Here is a 17429-nt window from a genome sequence, read left to right as displayed (position 1 = left end):
CTAAAAGCTTAAAAGCTCTAAGCTTCTAACTAACTAACTAATTTGGCTCAGGGATCTTGGCTCCGAAACGAGAGCACGCCAAATGTAATTTTCGCAAAATACGTCACACGCGTTTAAATCTCTGCCCTTAGTGTAAGTTTTCGGTTACAAAATACGTCTCGATCGCGTTCGCGTTAAAATCTCATTTGTATGGAAACACTCTAGCGGAACGTTTGCGATGTTCGTGTTTCCATACAAATTGAGATTTTAACGCGAACGCGATCGAGACGTATTTTGTAACCGAAAACTTACACTAAGGGTACTCAATTTGTATGGAAACGCGAACATCGCAAACGTTCCGCTAGAGGCGCGGTTCGTGTTTCCATATAAATTGAGATTTTAACGCGAACGCGATCGAGACGTATTTTGTAACCGAAAAATTACACTAAGGGCACCGATCGTGCGCAGCCTCTTGCCAGTCGTCGACTTGGAGACGTCGCAGATCCGCCTGGACACTGTCCTCCCAGCTCTAAGCTTCTAGGGAGCTTAAATGTTGGTATGTTTCACGGAGCTATTAAAAAGGGAGCAGCTTTAGTCTTCAACGACAAGATTCAATTTACTAATGTCAATGATTTACAATAGGTCATTATGTTAAAAGTTATTAAGACGATAGAATAAAGAGTAAAATCATGCATGTGTATAATTTCGAATTGCAATGTGCCTTAAATGAATGTCATAGTGACTCAATGGTGTGCGTAAGAAGTTCCCAATCCGCACTGGGCCCGCGTGGGAGCCATTTCATTTTGGGAGGAGTCCTATGCCCAGCAGTGGGACGTATAGGTATAGGCCGGAAGCAATTATGATGGTGATGATATTATCTTTATTCGATTGTGTTAATCGAATAAACACAATAAATAATAATATCTAATACCTTTATACGATCAATTCTTCTCTTCTTCAATTCAATTCTTTTCAATTACCTATTCAATTCAACAATTCTTTTTTTTTATATATATTTTGGGGATTTCGACTAAATTTGGTATGGATGGAAAATCGATCTAGCTTGGTCTTATCTCTGAAAAAACGCTTATTAACGAGTTATAGACCGAGCAAAGCTCGGTCGCCCATGTACTGTATTATTCAATATTAAATTTACCGACCAAAGTTAATCATGATAACTAAAGGATTACGCAATTTATGGTTGTTCTAATCTTAAAATCCATAAAATATGTATAAGACGTTTCAGACAGTCAAATTAGCAGTCTTGTTAGGGTTCCGTAGTCAACTCGGAACCTTTATAGTTTCGCCATGTCTGTCCGTCTGTCTGTCCGCGGGTAAGCTCAGAGAACGTTATACTAGAAAGCTGTAATTTGACATGAATATACATATCAGTCACGCCGACAGTGGTACAATAAAAAAAAGTAAAAAAAAAATTTTAGTTTACCCCCATGACGTAAAGTGGCGGTGTTTTTTTTTTCTCGACTAACCATAGGGTTAGTAATATATATTGTGGGGTATCGTTGGATAGGACTTTTAAAACCATTGAGGAGTTGCGAAGACAAATTTTCTATTCAGTGATCTGTTTGCGAAATATTTAACTTTAAAGTGCAAATTTTCATTAAAATCGAGAAATTGAAAAAATCAGAATGGTTGTAAATACTTATATCAAATTTACAAGGAAAATTATAGCGGCTAAAGATTGCTGGAGAATTATTAGTAGTTTAAGAGTAAATAGCAGCCTAAGGTATAAAATATACCTAAACTTGGAAGATTCAGATCAGTACACAATACGAAATTCTTTATTTTTTTAAATATTATTTGATTTTTTCGTAATGGCTACGGAACCCTATCCTGGGCGCGACACGCTCTTGACCGGTTAGTTTTATTCACAAAATCGTTTATCACACTTGACAGATTTGTGAGAAGTACCCCTTTACGAAAATATACGAGTAGGTATTATGATTAAGCACGTTATTTTCGATAAGAATGACGCATCAAGAACGTGGTTAGTTAAATAAATATTGTTAAAATTCTTATCTGTGTTTGTTTACTGATTTCTGTTCAGCAAACTGGTTTGGACTTGCCCGATCGCAGACTGTTTGGTTGTGTTAGACAATCACTAGCCGCCGGCAAAAGCTAGTGAAATAATATCAAATTGTGAATCTAGATGTTACAGTACTTTGATATATTACATGATACTTTAGAAAACCCTCAAAACTAAATTTGCTATCAGTCCTGCGGATTATTATATTTTTAATCAAAAAACAGAAAAAGAAACTTGTTTTTATATTTCGTGTTAGCTCAAACTAACATAACGTCTAGAAATCTAGAACAAGAGATGGCAACTGTTCTATATACTTAAATTTAAAAGGCTCAAATGTGCATTACCTTTATGTTTAGATGTTTAGTTTTTTAGACTAAAACTCATCTCCCGAAAATTTAAAAGGCTCAAATGTGCATTACCTTTATTTAGTTTAGATGTTTTGTTTTAGTTGTTTTAGTTTCTTAACTAAGGGCTGAATGGAGTCCTTTATCCCCGTATTTTATGAATTAAATTCGGGTTTTGTTCCGCGTACCTTGATTTTAGAGCAGCTCGATATTTCGGCACAGTAGCATGCGCCATGATCAAACTTCTCTAAAATCAAGGTACGCGGAACAAAACCCGAATTTAATTCATAAAATTAGTAATGACCGCGATAGTCTAAAATAACCCTGTATTTTTTTGTGTATTTTTTCTTAATTATATGTTTTTTGTATATTTTTTTCATTTATGTTATGATATTTATTTGCAAATCACATATTCAAATTCAATATAAACCATAAACATAAAAACAATAATAAAAACACGTCAAAATTCAAAATTATCAATTTATGTAATTAATATTTTATTTAGGTACTTTTGAAGAAATGACTTGCCAAGTTTCTTGCGGCGCTTTCTTCTTGGCAATGATGACCTTTCCGAAAGCGCAGGTAGCTTAAGAAAAGTGACTTGTAAAAGAGCCCTTTGCGGCCTGCTTACAGAATAAACGTTTTAATTTTGATTTTGTACAATATGGCGTATCACTCACCGTATCAGCATCGCTTTCTTCCGTAGCCATGGCGACTCCGCGCTCCAGGAGTTGTTCAGCGGACCGCAGGTGCTGGTCCAGCTCAGCTGTGTCCAACTCCAGCTGTGGTGAAGCTTGGAGTTCCTCTTCTTGGGATAGAGCCTCCTGATACTGAGTATCAGAGTGTGAGGCGCGTCGAGGGACCTGAAGGGTCAGCGGACGGAAGCCGAGGCGAGACGCCGCTGGAAAAAAAAGATTTGTTAAATACTCTCTCTCTTTATACATACTTGGGGGAGGCCTGTGTCCAACAGTGCACGTCCTACGGCTGATATGATGATGATGATAAAATTATAGCTTTTCCCCGCTACTCCGTCTGCGAAAAATTTGTTTATCGTATCGTTATTCTGCGGGAATCATTAAATTTTCCGAGATAAAAACTATCATAATATGTCCCTCCCAGGATCTCAAACTATCTTTAATCACATTTAAATCGGTTAGCATACAGTTACTTTCGCATTTATATATTAGTTTAGATGTAGGTATTTCTCATGTAGAAAATTTTATAAAAACTGTTTTGTGTCGTCATGTCCAATGCAGGTTTTCAGGCGTAACTCGAAAGGCCTATCTAAAACTAACTAATACTGATCCCTTTTGTTTAGTCCGTCTATTAATTAATATTTATTTTCTGACAAGCGCCACAGCTCCGATCATAAAGTTGTAAGTAATAAATATAAAATAATACAAAGAACCTTTGACATCTATCTAAAAGGAAGTAAATTAAGAAAAATAATACACTAAATTCTTTCTTAGGATAGTAACGTTTTTTTTACCTAATATAATCCGTACTTACTTTGTTTTAAGAATATGATAGTCAATTTCTAGTAACAGAAATAGTCAAGTCAAGTTTTGCAATACGTACCTACATTAATTTTTAGTTTTGGATGGAACTAAATCAATTCCACAACACGCGAAAAAATAATCTACATCTCTTTTGCACTTGATGGTGATACGTTTTAAGGTGAATAAAGTGATCTGAAACTACTTGCATTTACATATTCAAAAGCTCTACTAAAACACCAGCTTGACCAAGCCACCGGGCCCCACCTGTTTTCCCTATCAATATTAAACTGCAAATATTGACCACTACCGTTTGTCCTCAAACAAATCCAATGACGTCATAAAGATAAGTGTTTGATTGAAATCCATGTGGACAATAAAGTGCAAGCACTGTGGCAAAGTGAAAAGGTATTAAATATACCTTTTAATATTTAGTATTTGTTACCAAGTTCATTGAGTGTAAATTACTTCTTTATTGAATAGAAAATACGTCTTTTTCGAAAGTTTTTGTTAAGTATTTGCAAACTCACGCTTAGAACTATGATGGAAAATTAGTGTAAACAAGAAATACTTGTACTGAATCTAGGTTCTAGGGTGTTAGTAAACAAATACTAATAACCTAGGGGTTATTGGTTGCGATTTTAATTATTTAGAAGTACGTTTTAATGCACAGCAAACAATATAGCACTAAAACCAACTGTTATCCAATTTGTGACGTAAAGCCTGACAAGTTCCTATTTAGCCCTCGCTATGTTGCGGATTTTCAGTGGAACTAATTTATTCTAATGGCAATGATTTTTTTTGGCAACAGACGTTAGAAGTCATTGAATGTCACCGATGTACCTAAAGAAATCGATTTTGCAATCAAAATGCCCAAAAAAGTTCACCCCGATGCAAAAATAATAATTAAATACATTCAAATGGTTGCGGCAGAAAAAGGACGAAGTCTACCGATGAGACTTACATCCATACTTCTTTTAACCACGCAAAATGCTGGCAAAGCGAAAATGAACCCGGTGTGTCGAAATCCGTTTCAACCGGCAAACGATATATTATTGTTTATGCCGGTGGACCATCGGGATTTGTTCCCAATGCACTCCTAATATATAATGATAAGGAAAAAAAGCCGATTATCATGACTCCATGAACAGGAACAATTTTAAGAAATGGGTTTTGCAGATTAATTCCCAATCTCAGTGAACCCACGTGTGTTATAATGGATAATGCCCGGTACCATTCTTTCCAAATTAACAAAGCTTCAACATCTGGCGATAGAAAACACATCATTGCTCATTTCCACAAAATGTTACCGCCCTATCACTGTGACTTAAATCCCATTGAGATGATTTGGGGCATCATGAAAGCAAAAGTGGCAACTAAAAATGTTTCCATCACGAATGATGCCTTCCTAAAGCTCGTTGAAGATAGTTTTCAGGTATTTACATTTATCAATGTTTATAATTTTATTGAATAGTTAAAAATAGAACTTACTTTACACTTTGTTATTATTTAGGAAGTGACTATAGAAAATTGGAGTAAATGCTGCGACCACGTAAAAAAAATAGAAGACGGATATAGGACAAAAGCTCCTATAATCGAATCACAGACCGAAAGATTTATAATTGTATATCTCACTCGTTCTTGCACGATGCCAATACATACTGTCCCTACTATTCATGACGTACACGTATTATTGCCATATGTAAGCTGTTTGTAGCGACACTATATCAGGGCTAAATAGGAACTTGTCAGACTTTACTTAATGAAAATCTTACCCTTTTGTTCATTCTTTTGCAGCTCTTTCATTGCTTCTCGAGCGTTGTACAATGTCTGCGTCGTGCAAGATGAGACGGGTCTAATGGAGATCCTTTGCAGTCCACTGCCCTGCAGCAACGTGGCCATAACTCGCTTCGGCTCTTCTCTCTCAGGACTCCTTCCATACGTCCCGTACACGTTTTGTTCCTGATCATCATCCATATCGATAAAACTGTCCTCAAACTGTTCGAAACTTTCCAAGTCGGAATCTAGTTCACTCCTTGAACCGTGGGCTTTTGGACGATAGAACGAATCAGAGTTGCGTCGGAACTCCATCTGCTTAGGTTCAGGTGTAGAGAAGCTTCGCATGACATACCCTCTCTGAAGCGGCCGGGGTGAACCTTCGGTGTCACTTTGCGCTGCCGGTGAAGAATAACTTCTAGGCAGCTGGCTCCTGGAGCTAGTCGGTATCTTGCGTTGCTGCTGTTGGCTGGTTCTCGTTGCTATCAGACTCCTACCCCGCCCTGCGCTAGGCGCTGGCGTCGGTTCCTTCCGACGCATTATGTTTAACTACTCCTTCTTCGACGTAGCCGTGTTACACCCAATGGGCCCCACTACCAACTGACACAGGGAACAGTTGGAAAATCGCATGTAACTTCAATCTGTGCGCTATGCGTATCGAGTCCTGACGGATCGAATTACCATATCTTGTAACAAGGCTGCAACTCAGATGATATATCATATGGTAAGGAACGGTGAACACGATCGACCTGGTGATAATTCTGGACACACACACAACAATTAAGATTAGTTGCGTTGATTCGGGCTATGTTTAGATCCGCGATATGTTTAAGACGTAATATGCTGCACACGTTTTCAAGTTAGCTTGCGACTTAACTAATTTCATGGTCCCGTTTTAAGTCGTTATAAACTTAATATGGCGATATCAGATCGGCACTGGTAATCGAGCTTGGCACAATTATTTTTTTACAATGTTCTCGAAGTATTTTTTTTTGTGACGCGGTTGATAAAATAGCTGTTACTTCCAAATCCACGTCGATTCTTCTACGAGTACACACTACACTGTTTACACTAAATAGGGGAACTGAATTTGAAGCATAAAAGCTGAATACGAAGCATACTCGTATTATGTAACCGAAGCTCTTATTAACCACATAGCTGTACTCAAAGCACAGCTGACGACACTGAACATTCGGCACTTAATGCGAAGAAGCTGCGCCTGGGCATCGTAGGCGGACAACTTTCTCTTCACTCATGCGCACATGATAGGCTTTAGATTAATAACTTACATTAAAATCGTTGCCTCGATAAATGAGTTATCTCCAAATTACATTAAAAGAATCCTCACATTTCCATACATTAAATATGTGGGAAACTTACCAATAAGCGGTGTCATATATTCCGCATGTCATGTTCGCTTTAAGAGGTTGTAAAGTGCTTGATACCGAATTATTTATGAGTCTTGGTGTATAATTAAAAAACAACTTTGAAGCTTTCACAATCGTGATGTGTAGTATTTTCGCTAGACAACAATTTGATATTTTTTTTTGATAAATTTGACACCTAAGTCGTGGGTTGCAGCACACATGTGGAAATACTATACAAATGTGCTGATTTCGGTTTTAACAATGGCATAGTCTGCAAAGAATTAAAATAACACGTAGGGTATATCAGATCTGTTAAAAGCTAGGTGTGTTACGGCTATCAAAATATATTTTTAAAAGTGATTTTTGGGAGGGCATTGGGATAACTTAGTAGTATGAAAATATTTGCCTAATTTATGTCTTTAAGTCTAGTACCGTAAATCGAAGTGAGTAGGGACAAAATTGAAGGTCAAACCTCGATAAAAAAATATATTTTCATATGTGGCAAGTTGAATTTTATAGATAAAATATGTTCCGGTGGTATGAATTTTAATTTAATAATGATTATCTGTACTAAACGTAGTTTCATAGTTTAAACAATTAAAACTAAAATATAGGCAAATCCTACCTCACCCCGTAGTCCGAAGGGATAGGAACAAATAAAAAAAAATATGATGGCAAATTACCAGAAAAAAGGAGATATGTCTAAAAATATAACTAAAATACTTTAAGAGCAAGCTGAGCCAGAAATGTTAAGTAGCAAGTGAAAACGAAAAATATTAGTTCTATCCCTACTCCCCCGCAATCCCTTCTCACCCCGTTTTACGATACTATAAAAAACAGCTGTTATTAACCACTACCAATTATTAAATACTACCAATAATAAGAAAAGTCTGGCAAAAGGCAAAAAAAATTGGGAAGGAAGGAAATGCTGCACATCATAGCCACACATTAAACAAGTAGCATGTTAGTAGCAAGGGAAATGGCCAGGAAAAGAGGCAGAGATGTATTCTGGGTCCCATGCCCAATATTCCCTCTTTTTTCGATTTTTGTGCATGAGTGAGGAGATCCAAAGGCTTTATAGAATGAGTAGAGCCTACAAATAAATATTTATTCGTAGAGTAGAGCAGTGTTCGGTTGGCTAAAGCAGAGCATCTTCACTGGAGCGGGATACACAGAACAAAGTAGTTCGAAGAGCATAGTCAGGCCGCAGGGAAAGGGTGTTGAAGCGACCTCAATTGGAAGTGACAGGCAGTGGGAACTGAGATGAACAGTGAACACAATAATTTGTTAAAGGCATTCAACAGGACGGCTCATCCATCAATCGAGCTTGACAGGCATTCTAGTCAGTTCAAAGTAGTGAAGACGAAGACTTGTTTGATCCCTTAATCAATATCTAAAAAGATTGAAGATAATTTGAAATGTCACGTAAATTGTTATTTTAACACCTTCTTTAAAGTGCTGGAAACTAAAATACCTAGATAGGTACAGTCAACATCATAAATAAGTGATAAGTTCTGTACCTTGTCGCTTTCAGTCGTTAGAAATTTCGTATGGCTTTTCAAACATGACGTTAAAGTGACAGGGTACAAAAGTGATCACTTATTGATGACGTTGAGTGTACTTCTCTAGGTAAATAAACATTAAATTTTTATGATAAATGAAATTTCTTAGCCATCTAGTGGAATTATCTTGAACTAATAAAGCAATACGGCCACGAGATATATTACTTGACAAGCTTCCTAACGCAACAACGTTGTGTCCACATGTTTTACTAGATGGCGTTCATTTCATCACTAGGTTTTGACATGGTTTCATAATAAAATAAAAGTTGTCTTGTTATGTTATTATGATGTTGATTATGATAAAATACCAGAGGGAGGGCACTAGGTATTTCAATTTTCCGATCATAAGTACATCGATAGCAACCAGATACAATTTGTTTACTGCTTCGTGATAGCAACCATTTTCAAATTCGGAATATCACGAAAGCTGTTTGTCTGACTCATTTTAATTTAAATCGGTACAATATACTCAAATTTAACGGATATTTTTGTAAATTCGTCGTCTAAAGTTTCAGACGTGGTATCGCAAGTTAATCAAATCATTTGCTTAATTTATCACAACAAAATAATAAGATTTGATAAATATCATCTCAACAGTTACATTTTAAATTAGGTAACAAGCTTTTCTCGGTGTTTTTAGGGCAAATAAACGACACACCTATAGACATCCCTTTCTCTTCAAAGTTTCTCTTTCTACCTAGTTATCCATGTATGAGCGTCGTTTGTTACAAGCTCAAGCGCCCTTTCACCAGCTTTGGCCAAAATTAACGTAAAGTTCTTCACTGTCAAGCTCGGATCATTTCAATTTACTGTTCATATTTGAGTTTTTCGCAATGGTCTTATGTAGAAGTGAAGTGCCTCCTACCAGCGCACGCGCTCAGCCGTTGTACAATCTTAGTTAGTTAGTAGGTACATGCGATCTCGCTCGCATAGCCGTGCTGTGCAAAATACTTTTATTCAGCGCGAACACCGGTAAGTTTTCACTTTTATCAAGCAATGCGATATTTTTTTTTTATAATATAATATAAAGGTTAGCGGTTAGTAAAGGAAAATCCACAAGACATTATTTTCTGTATGTTTTTGGAAGATAATTTCAAACAGGTTTTGCTGCAGTCTGTGCAGGTCTAATTGCAATCTAAGTATAATTTGTGCTCCGGATTCTTGTTAACTTTGTAGTTGACAAGAAGGTGACTATAAACTTTATGATTTAGAGAGAAATTTAACAAGAGACTTAAAAACTGAAATAACTTATTGCTCAGAAAGGTGCATTCTTAATAATACAGTACTTATTCCGACAGATAATTATTGCTTGTGACGAGTGGCCAGCACTATAGGGTTATTATTCGAGCGTTTTAATCGCCCAAATTTTCGTGATCACATTTTTTTTTGAATTTGCTATAGAATTATAAGATGACGACCTGGTTAGAGAACCTGACTACGAAGCTTGAGGTCCAGGGTTCGAATCCCGTGTCGGGGCAGATATTTGTATGAATAATTCGAATGTATGTTCTCGGGTCTTGGATGTTTAATGTGTATTTAATTATGTATTTATCTGTATAAGTATGTTTATTCATTACCTACTACAAGCTTTGCTTAGTTTCGTACTAGGGCAAGTGGTGTGTCATTTCAAGTGTCCCATGATATATAAAAAAATATGTATACATATATATTATCGACTTTTTTTTAGACTTCATGTACTACTTACTAGATAACCTGGAAACTGTAACAACCTTCAGTCTTCTCACTTCGTCGGAATCTTCTACTAAGTATATCAACAAAAATATACCCACATAAATCAATGAAATAAACGTTCGAATACCCTATAAGCTGGCAAACAGGATATGACTAGCAAAATTTAAGAAAGTTAGCGTGAAGTTATACCTGCAGCAATGCAATTAGTAATTAGTAGGTTCACAGTATGCATCCTCAAACCGGAATTGCAAACGTTGTAGTGTACAATCGCACCATTTGTTTGAATCGTTGTTCGACAGATATAATTACTGATGTCGCATCTGTTTATTTGGTTCTGTTAAACAGATATGGTATTACTAAGAATGTATACATGGTCCTTGGTTTAATCTGTCACAAAATACCATGAAACAGGTCCTAAATATCTTAATTTCATAATGACATACTGACGGTGAGCATAACATTAATTCCGCTGGAGTTCCACAGCATTATGTGCAGGAATGAATTGAATGTTTTGCTTCAATTGATTTGGAAAAGTAGAACATTTTGCGAAGGTAAGTATTAGCTAGGTACTTAGGTACCTGTTTTCTCCAAGATTGGCGGATTTTGATTTTGGCGTCCATTAAAGTTGGTATGGTTGGTACCTAGTGGTGGATAGATAGACTTTAATGTCTTCTTTAGTGTTCTAACGCATTTGCGCTGTCTAAAGTCTGTTCAATATAGGAATGGACAGAAGGAAAATAGCTTCTTTGTAATGCACGCTTTAGGAAGTCATTTAAAAAAATGTTTTTTTTTTAGTATTCGGTCTAAACTCAATTCTAATTAAAATATCGAAGACGACAATATTAGTTTCAATTATTCATTAACTAACTGTTGCTCGCGACTTCGCGATCCCGCGGGGACCATGCATTTTTCCGGGATAAAAACTATACTATGTCCTTCCCCGGGACTTTTAACTATCTGTATACCGAATTTTACCTAAATCGGTTCAGCGGTTAAGACGTGAAGTGGTAGATAACAAACTAACATAGGTACAGACTTACGAACTTTCGCAATTATAATTAATATTAGTGAGATTAACTTTCCTATTTTTCATATCATAATTTAAAAACAATAAAAAAAAACTTTCTTATTTTGTTAAAAAAAGAAACGTCTTCCTATAAAATACCTGAAGAGGCAGTGGTAAAGAACATTCTGCAAGAAACGGAACGTTTATACCTAATATTGTTAACTCATGAAAAATTTTGTGCATTATTTATAGTTCTTAATCGCCAGTTTGGATCAAAATGTGATGACCTTTAATCATATACGAATAGTTAACTTTTCACAACTAAAGCACTGCACCATATTTGATGACATTTTGAATTGAAAGACGCTTGAGCGTCATAGCAGTAACTATGAGTACAATATTTTTAAACAGGGAAGACCGGATGAGTCCATGAAACGTTATTAAACTATGTATAAATATAAATAGAATTAATATTATGTAGCAAATTACGTATTAATATTGTGTTATTTTAAGTAATAACTAATCTACTTACAAACTTAACAAAATTAAGACTTCACAAAAAATGTTTAGAACCCCTTCTTTTGTGACCTTCTAGAGTCCAATTTTATCCTGAATGGACTATAGTGTACATAAGTAAATATATAAATATGTATATCTCTGGATCTACTGAACTGATTTAGATGAAAGTCGGTATACTTATTACAAATAGTTTTAATCCCGAGGAAAGATCCCCGAAATTTGCATAGTGCCGCGGTATAGTCGATAATCGAATTCTACCCGGACGGAGTCGCGGGCAATAGCTAGTATAAATAAATAACTCTGAGTTAACTGTTAGGTAACTAAGTGTTTAATAATGTCCCAATCTATGGAACTGTCGTCCCAGCTTCAATAATTATTTTTTTACACAAAAGTGACTTTTAGTAGGTAGCTATAGTTATTTTACCTACTATGTACTATAAAATAAAACATTACCTACATATTTAAGTTAACATCAGCAATCGAATCGAGTAGGGATTAGCTTGTAAAGTTTGACACGTGCTACCTTTATATTTTTGTTATAGGTTTAATTATAACAGATATTTAGGTAATCACTAATCAGTAATGAAAATTCTTCGTGATTTCCGTTATTGGGTAATGGTTTTCCTGCTTAAAATATTACGTCGGCTGCGTGCGTCGGAGCAACAGACAGCTTTTCCAGCTAACAACACGCAGAAATTTAAATAAATATGCTTAAAAGTTGAATTGTCATTTTCAACATTAAATACAGGGCCGCGTGGGAAATGCAGTCCAAGCCCTCTCATTCTGGAAGGAGTCCTATACCCAGCAGTGTGATGTGATGTGTATAGATCGGAAGTAATAATGATGGATGATGATGATGACGATCGTAACAATCATCTTATAATTCAAATCAAATAAATTATAACAAAAAAATAACCTTTTTTTTGCGAGTATTTGTTTAAGTGTCTTTTTGTATGAAAATGTTTCTGTTCACGACAGGAATCATTCAGCATACGACTTTTACTAAGCCTGGAATGATGAATATTTAGTGTTCCATGATATAATCATGTGCACGTCACGACGTTCGAGTTTCGCACCATTATGAGACGTGCGCATATTCAGCAATCCGAAGTCATATGTTGCGTTTATTGGGGTTGATCTCAGACTTACTTATCAATAAAAAAATTACAACATTACAGTTAAAAAAAACACGCTTGAAATTTCAAATTATACAAAAAAAATAAAAAAAGATACAAGCAAAACTAATTAGGGATTTTTGAACTTCGTCTTCGTCGTTAAGTACTTACCCTTAAATGCACGACACCCTCCGGCCAGTAGAAGTCATGTACCTATAACGTCAGAAGCGACTTAGAACATTTTCATTTAAAGTGCGCCCTTTATTATTATTTTTCAGAATTAAGTAACTTTGGGTTCTTCTTTCAGTCATTCTTATGTTTTTTATTTATTTTTATTATGTTCAGCTGATTACTCAGGCAATTGTGGACCGATTTTCAAAATTCTTTTTTTATTCGAAAGGGTACTATTTGAGGTGGTCCATTTCACCAGTCAAAATCTGAATGATGGGATCCTTAAGGAAATGCGAGGGCAAACCTCAAATTTTATTAGGCATTTTGCTCACTCCTGAGACTAACTTAAAGTAATATTATATACGTAGTAACTTTTAATTATTTTTTTTAATGCTGAGTATAGTATTGGGTCTACTCCTGAGTTCCAAATTTTGAAACTTCACTTTACTTCAACACGAAAAAGCGAAAGTTTATTGTATTTATTAAATTTATGGTATTAAAAAATATATGATACCTAAATTAGTTACATGACAACGAAATATTTCCAAAATGTAAATTTTCCCCCGATATTTTATATCCGTGGTATGAATTCGTTGCACGAAAAGCCGCTTCTCTTGTTTTTTTTTTAATAAGGAGAATTCCGTAGGTATACTCCTTAATTGAAATAAATATTTGTCAAATTGAATGAATTTGTTAAACAAATTTATTTATGTTTATGTAATAGAAATCTTAATAAAACATATTTAAAGTTTAATAACATTTATAATAAAACTAGCTTTTACCCGCGGCTTCGCACGCGTAAACTATTCGGTCTGGTAGTTGCAATGAATTATCGGGACTTTACAAAAATTGTCCTGGAAAATTTCCAAAATTTATATTGTGGTCTTCATTATGGTTGTGTTGTGAATACTGTACAAAATTCAAGACTCTAAACCCAATGCTAAATTTCAAAATGTTTCCTATCCAAATTCAAATTCAAATCATTTATTCAGTAAATAGGCCGCAATGGGCACTTTTACACGTCATTTTTTAAACTAACCAGCGCTTTCGGAAAGACCATCATTGCCAAGAAGAATGCGCCGCATGAAGCTTAGCAGAAAGTAATTTTTTTCAAAATAAAATAATTACAAATAAAATACTTAAACTACAGTAAGTATACAATTAAAGAAAAATTACAAAATAATAATCATAATCATACACGGATGTATGGGTCCCTTAGTTACAAACTATCCCGTGGAAATATCGGGATAAAAAGTAGCGTATGTGTTATTCCAGACGTTCGGCTACCTACATACCAAATTTCATGGCTCTAAGCCCAGTGGTTGTTATTTCGAGATTTTATCCCTGTTATCTCGTGGGAATATCGGGTCAAAAAGTCACTTAAGTGTTATTCCAGATGTCCAGTTATCTACATACCAAATTTCATGACTAAGCCCAGCGGTTGTTATTTCGAGATTTTATCCCTATCCCGTTAGAATATCGGAATAAAAAGTAGCCTTTGTGTTATTCCAGAGGTCCAGCTACCTACATACCAAATTTCATGGCTCTAAGCCCAGTGGTTGTTATTTCGAGATTTTATCCCTGTTATCTCGTGGGAATATCGGGTCAAAAAGTCACTTAAGTGTTATTCCAGATGTCCAGTTATCTACATACCAAATTTCATGACTAAGCCCAGCGGTTATTATTTCGAGATTTTATCCCTATCCCGTAGGAATATCGGGATAAATAGTAGCCTATGTATTATTTCAGAGGTTCAGCTACCTACACACTAAATTTCATGGCTCTAAGCCCAGCGGTTGTTATTTCAAGATTTTATTCCTAGGTATCCCGTGGGAATATCGAGTCAAAAAGTTGCCTATGTGTTATTCCAGACGTCCAACTACCTACATACCAAATTTCATGACTCTAAGCCCAGCGGTTGTTATTTCGAGATTTTATCCCTATCCCGTGGGAATATCGGAATAAAAAGTAGCCTATGTGTTATTCCATAGGTCCAGCTACCTACATACTAAATTTCATGGTTCAAAGCCCAGCGGTTGTTATTTCAAGATTTTATCCTAGGTATCCCGTGGGAATATCGGGTCGAAAAGTCGCCTATGCTTTATTCCAGACGTCCAACTACCTACATACCAAATTTCATGACTCTAAGCCTAGCGGTTGTTATTTCAAGATTTTATCCCTATCCCGTGGGAATATCGGGATAAAAAGTATCCTATGTTTTAATCCAGGTTATAAACTAACTTTCCGCCAAATTTCATCCAAATCCGTCCAGCCGTTTAAGCGTGAAAAAGTAACAAAAATACTCACTCACTCACAAACTTTCACATTTATAATATTATAGGATAGGATAAATAATATTAGTAGGATTAGTAGGATTACACGTTTATTGTTCAACCTTTTTAATGACCCAAAGATGAGGCTTTTTGCAGTATTAAAAAATAAGTACGACATATTTTACAAGAAGTTTAAGTTCAAATTACAATGCATGTTATGAGTATGAGATTTGTATTGTACCTACTGGACACTTTCGTTCCGAATTCAAAACCCCTCTACTTACCGCTTTTCAACAATGTTTGGCATTCTTAATTTTCTGGTGACTTTTTAAAGATGTAATCGCGACTGTACGTATCATTTTTGAGTAAGGGTTTTAAATGTGATTTTTATATTTGTTTCTTAATCGGATTATATTTTTAAAAATGTGTTTGTTTTGTAAACAGGTAGGTATGTGTGGTTTTATTCTTATGTTACATTTAAATTAATGTTCTCGCTGCTGAGTTGAAAAATTGACCAAAGTTTTTTTGCATCTCGTGTGTTTGAATCCCTTGCTGATCTTAGGATTCTAACCTAGAATCACTCATTTCAATTCCATTCAATTATAGAATCCTTCGCTTACTCGGGATTCAAAATCAACACTCGCAACTAAAAACAACTTTGCTCTCTTGTTGCACAAATAACTATTGCGTCGCAAAACCGGGTTATGTAGCAGAATTTTATCACTTTCGTTACAAAACCAAAAAGCTAACGAACCTCTACTACTTCGCCAATAGTTGCAATATTTGACAAATATACAAATTTTGGCATACTTTTCTAACTTTGGTAATTAATTATACAACTTTATTGTACCATGGAGCTGATCTGACGATGGAGATAGGAGGTGGTCATAGGCAGGAACTCCTAAATAAAAACACGCCGTATATAGGCTCATTCGAATCCTCAACGAGTACTTAATGATTGTATTAAAAACAGTACAGTCAGCCATAATAACTTGTACCAAAAATCAACTTTTTGCCAGATACTTGTGTAATAATTCAGTTTTTATGGATTTGTAACGAGTGATAAAATTCTGCTAAGTACCTACATAACCCCGTTTTGCAACGGGAAATCTCTTCCCTCGTACATTACCGATCCCCGACGTTGGTTCTATACAAGGCTATTAGCTACTTTAAAACAGGGTGTTGTAGTAGGAATTTTCTTTCCTCGTACATAACTGGCCCATGACATTATTTTTGTACAAGGAAGTAAAAAAACCCTGTACAAAACCTGGTTTTGGACTAGGAATTATTTGCCCTTTCCCAGTGCTGGTTATGTAAGTTAGTATGTATGGGGAACAAGGGGACACGAGATGTTTAGTCATGCGTTAAACACTCTACTTTTTACTTTGAATGCGAGGAAAAAAAACAATGGTTTGTTCAAAATTACACAGTTTAGTTACAGGCCATCTATTTAAAATTGAAATAACAAAAAAAAATGTTGCTCAGTTTTTTCTTTTCTTTTATTGTTTATAAAGTGACTCTTTAAAAGCTTGCATATTTAGCCAACAGTTTCAAAATTGAAAACTATTTTAAAACTAATTGGACTATGCATAATGAAATGAATTGATCCCTAATATAATTGAATAGATTCATATTCGTAATCATTAATTTGTGTTTCACGAAATTAAATCGTGCTTTTTTATATTTTTGAACAGTTGTCATTTTGAGGTTATTTCCACGCCTAAAAATCATCCATTCACAAACACCGTGTTGACTGTTTAGGGGTTTCCACGTAAATTAAAAAAAAAACCTTTAATCCCTAGTGAATAAAAAGGAGCTTTAGTCCCGATATGCAGAGACTGAAGTAGCATTTTAAGAGCATGAGCATTTCGGGGGAAATCGAAAGGATTCGTGTTGTTTAAAATGACAATTGTCTTTTTGACTTAGTAGCAATCCATCACGCAGAGAGTGCACTCGTTGTATTTTCATTGATTTATATAGAGCCGTTAAAACCACCACTTACTTATTTATTTAGTTTATTTTTAGAAAATTGATTTCTATAGGGAGTCAACTTAAATAGGGTATTTCTGTTAATAGCCAATAACG

At 35.3% G+C, this 17429-nt stretch overlaps 1 protein-coding gene and 1 pseudogene across 1 annotated transcript in view; one reads left to right on the top strand and one right to left on the bottom strand.

Moving 5' to 3' along the window:
• Sarm (sterile alpha and armadillo motif) overlaps window positions 1-6355 on the bottom strand; it is a 134457-nt gene extending 128102 nt beyond the window's left edge. Inside the window, exons 1-2 of the mRNA XM_074087741.1 lie at window positions 5639-6355; window positions 3048-3268 (exon numbers count right to left, since the gene is read on the bottom strand). Of these exons, the coding sequence (XP_073943842.1) occupies window positions 3048-3268; window positions 5639-6179 (762 nt within the window). The 5' untranslated portion in view covers window positions 6180-6355. The remainder of the gene's footprint in view (window positions 1-3047; window positions 3269-5638) is intronic.
• LOC141428045 (putative fatty acyl-CoA reductase CG5065) overlaps window positions 1-17429 on the top strand; it is a 45688-nt pseudogene that overhangs the window by 14726 nt on the left and 13533 nt on the right.

Source organism: Choristoneura fumiferana, chromosome 5 (assembly GCF_025370935.1).
Source record: "Choristoneura fumiferana chromosome 5, NRCan_CFum_1, whole genome shotgun sequence".
NCBI lineage: Eukaryota > Metazoa > Arthropoda > Insecta > Lepidoptera > Tortricidae > Choristoneura > Choristoneura fumiferana.
This window is presented reverse-complemented; position numbering and strand designations above follow the sequence as displayed.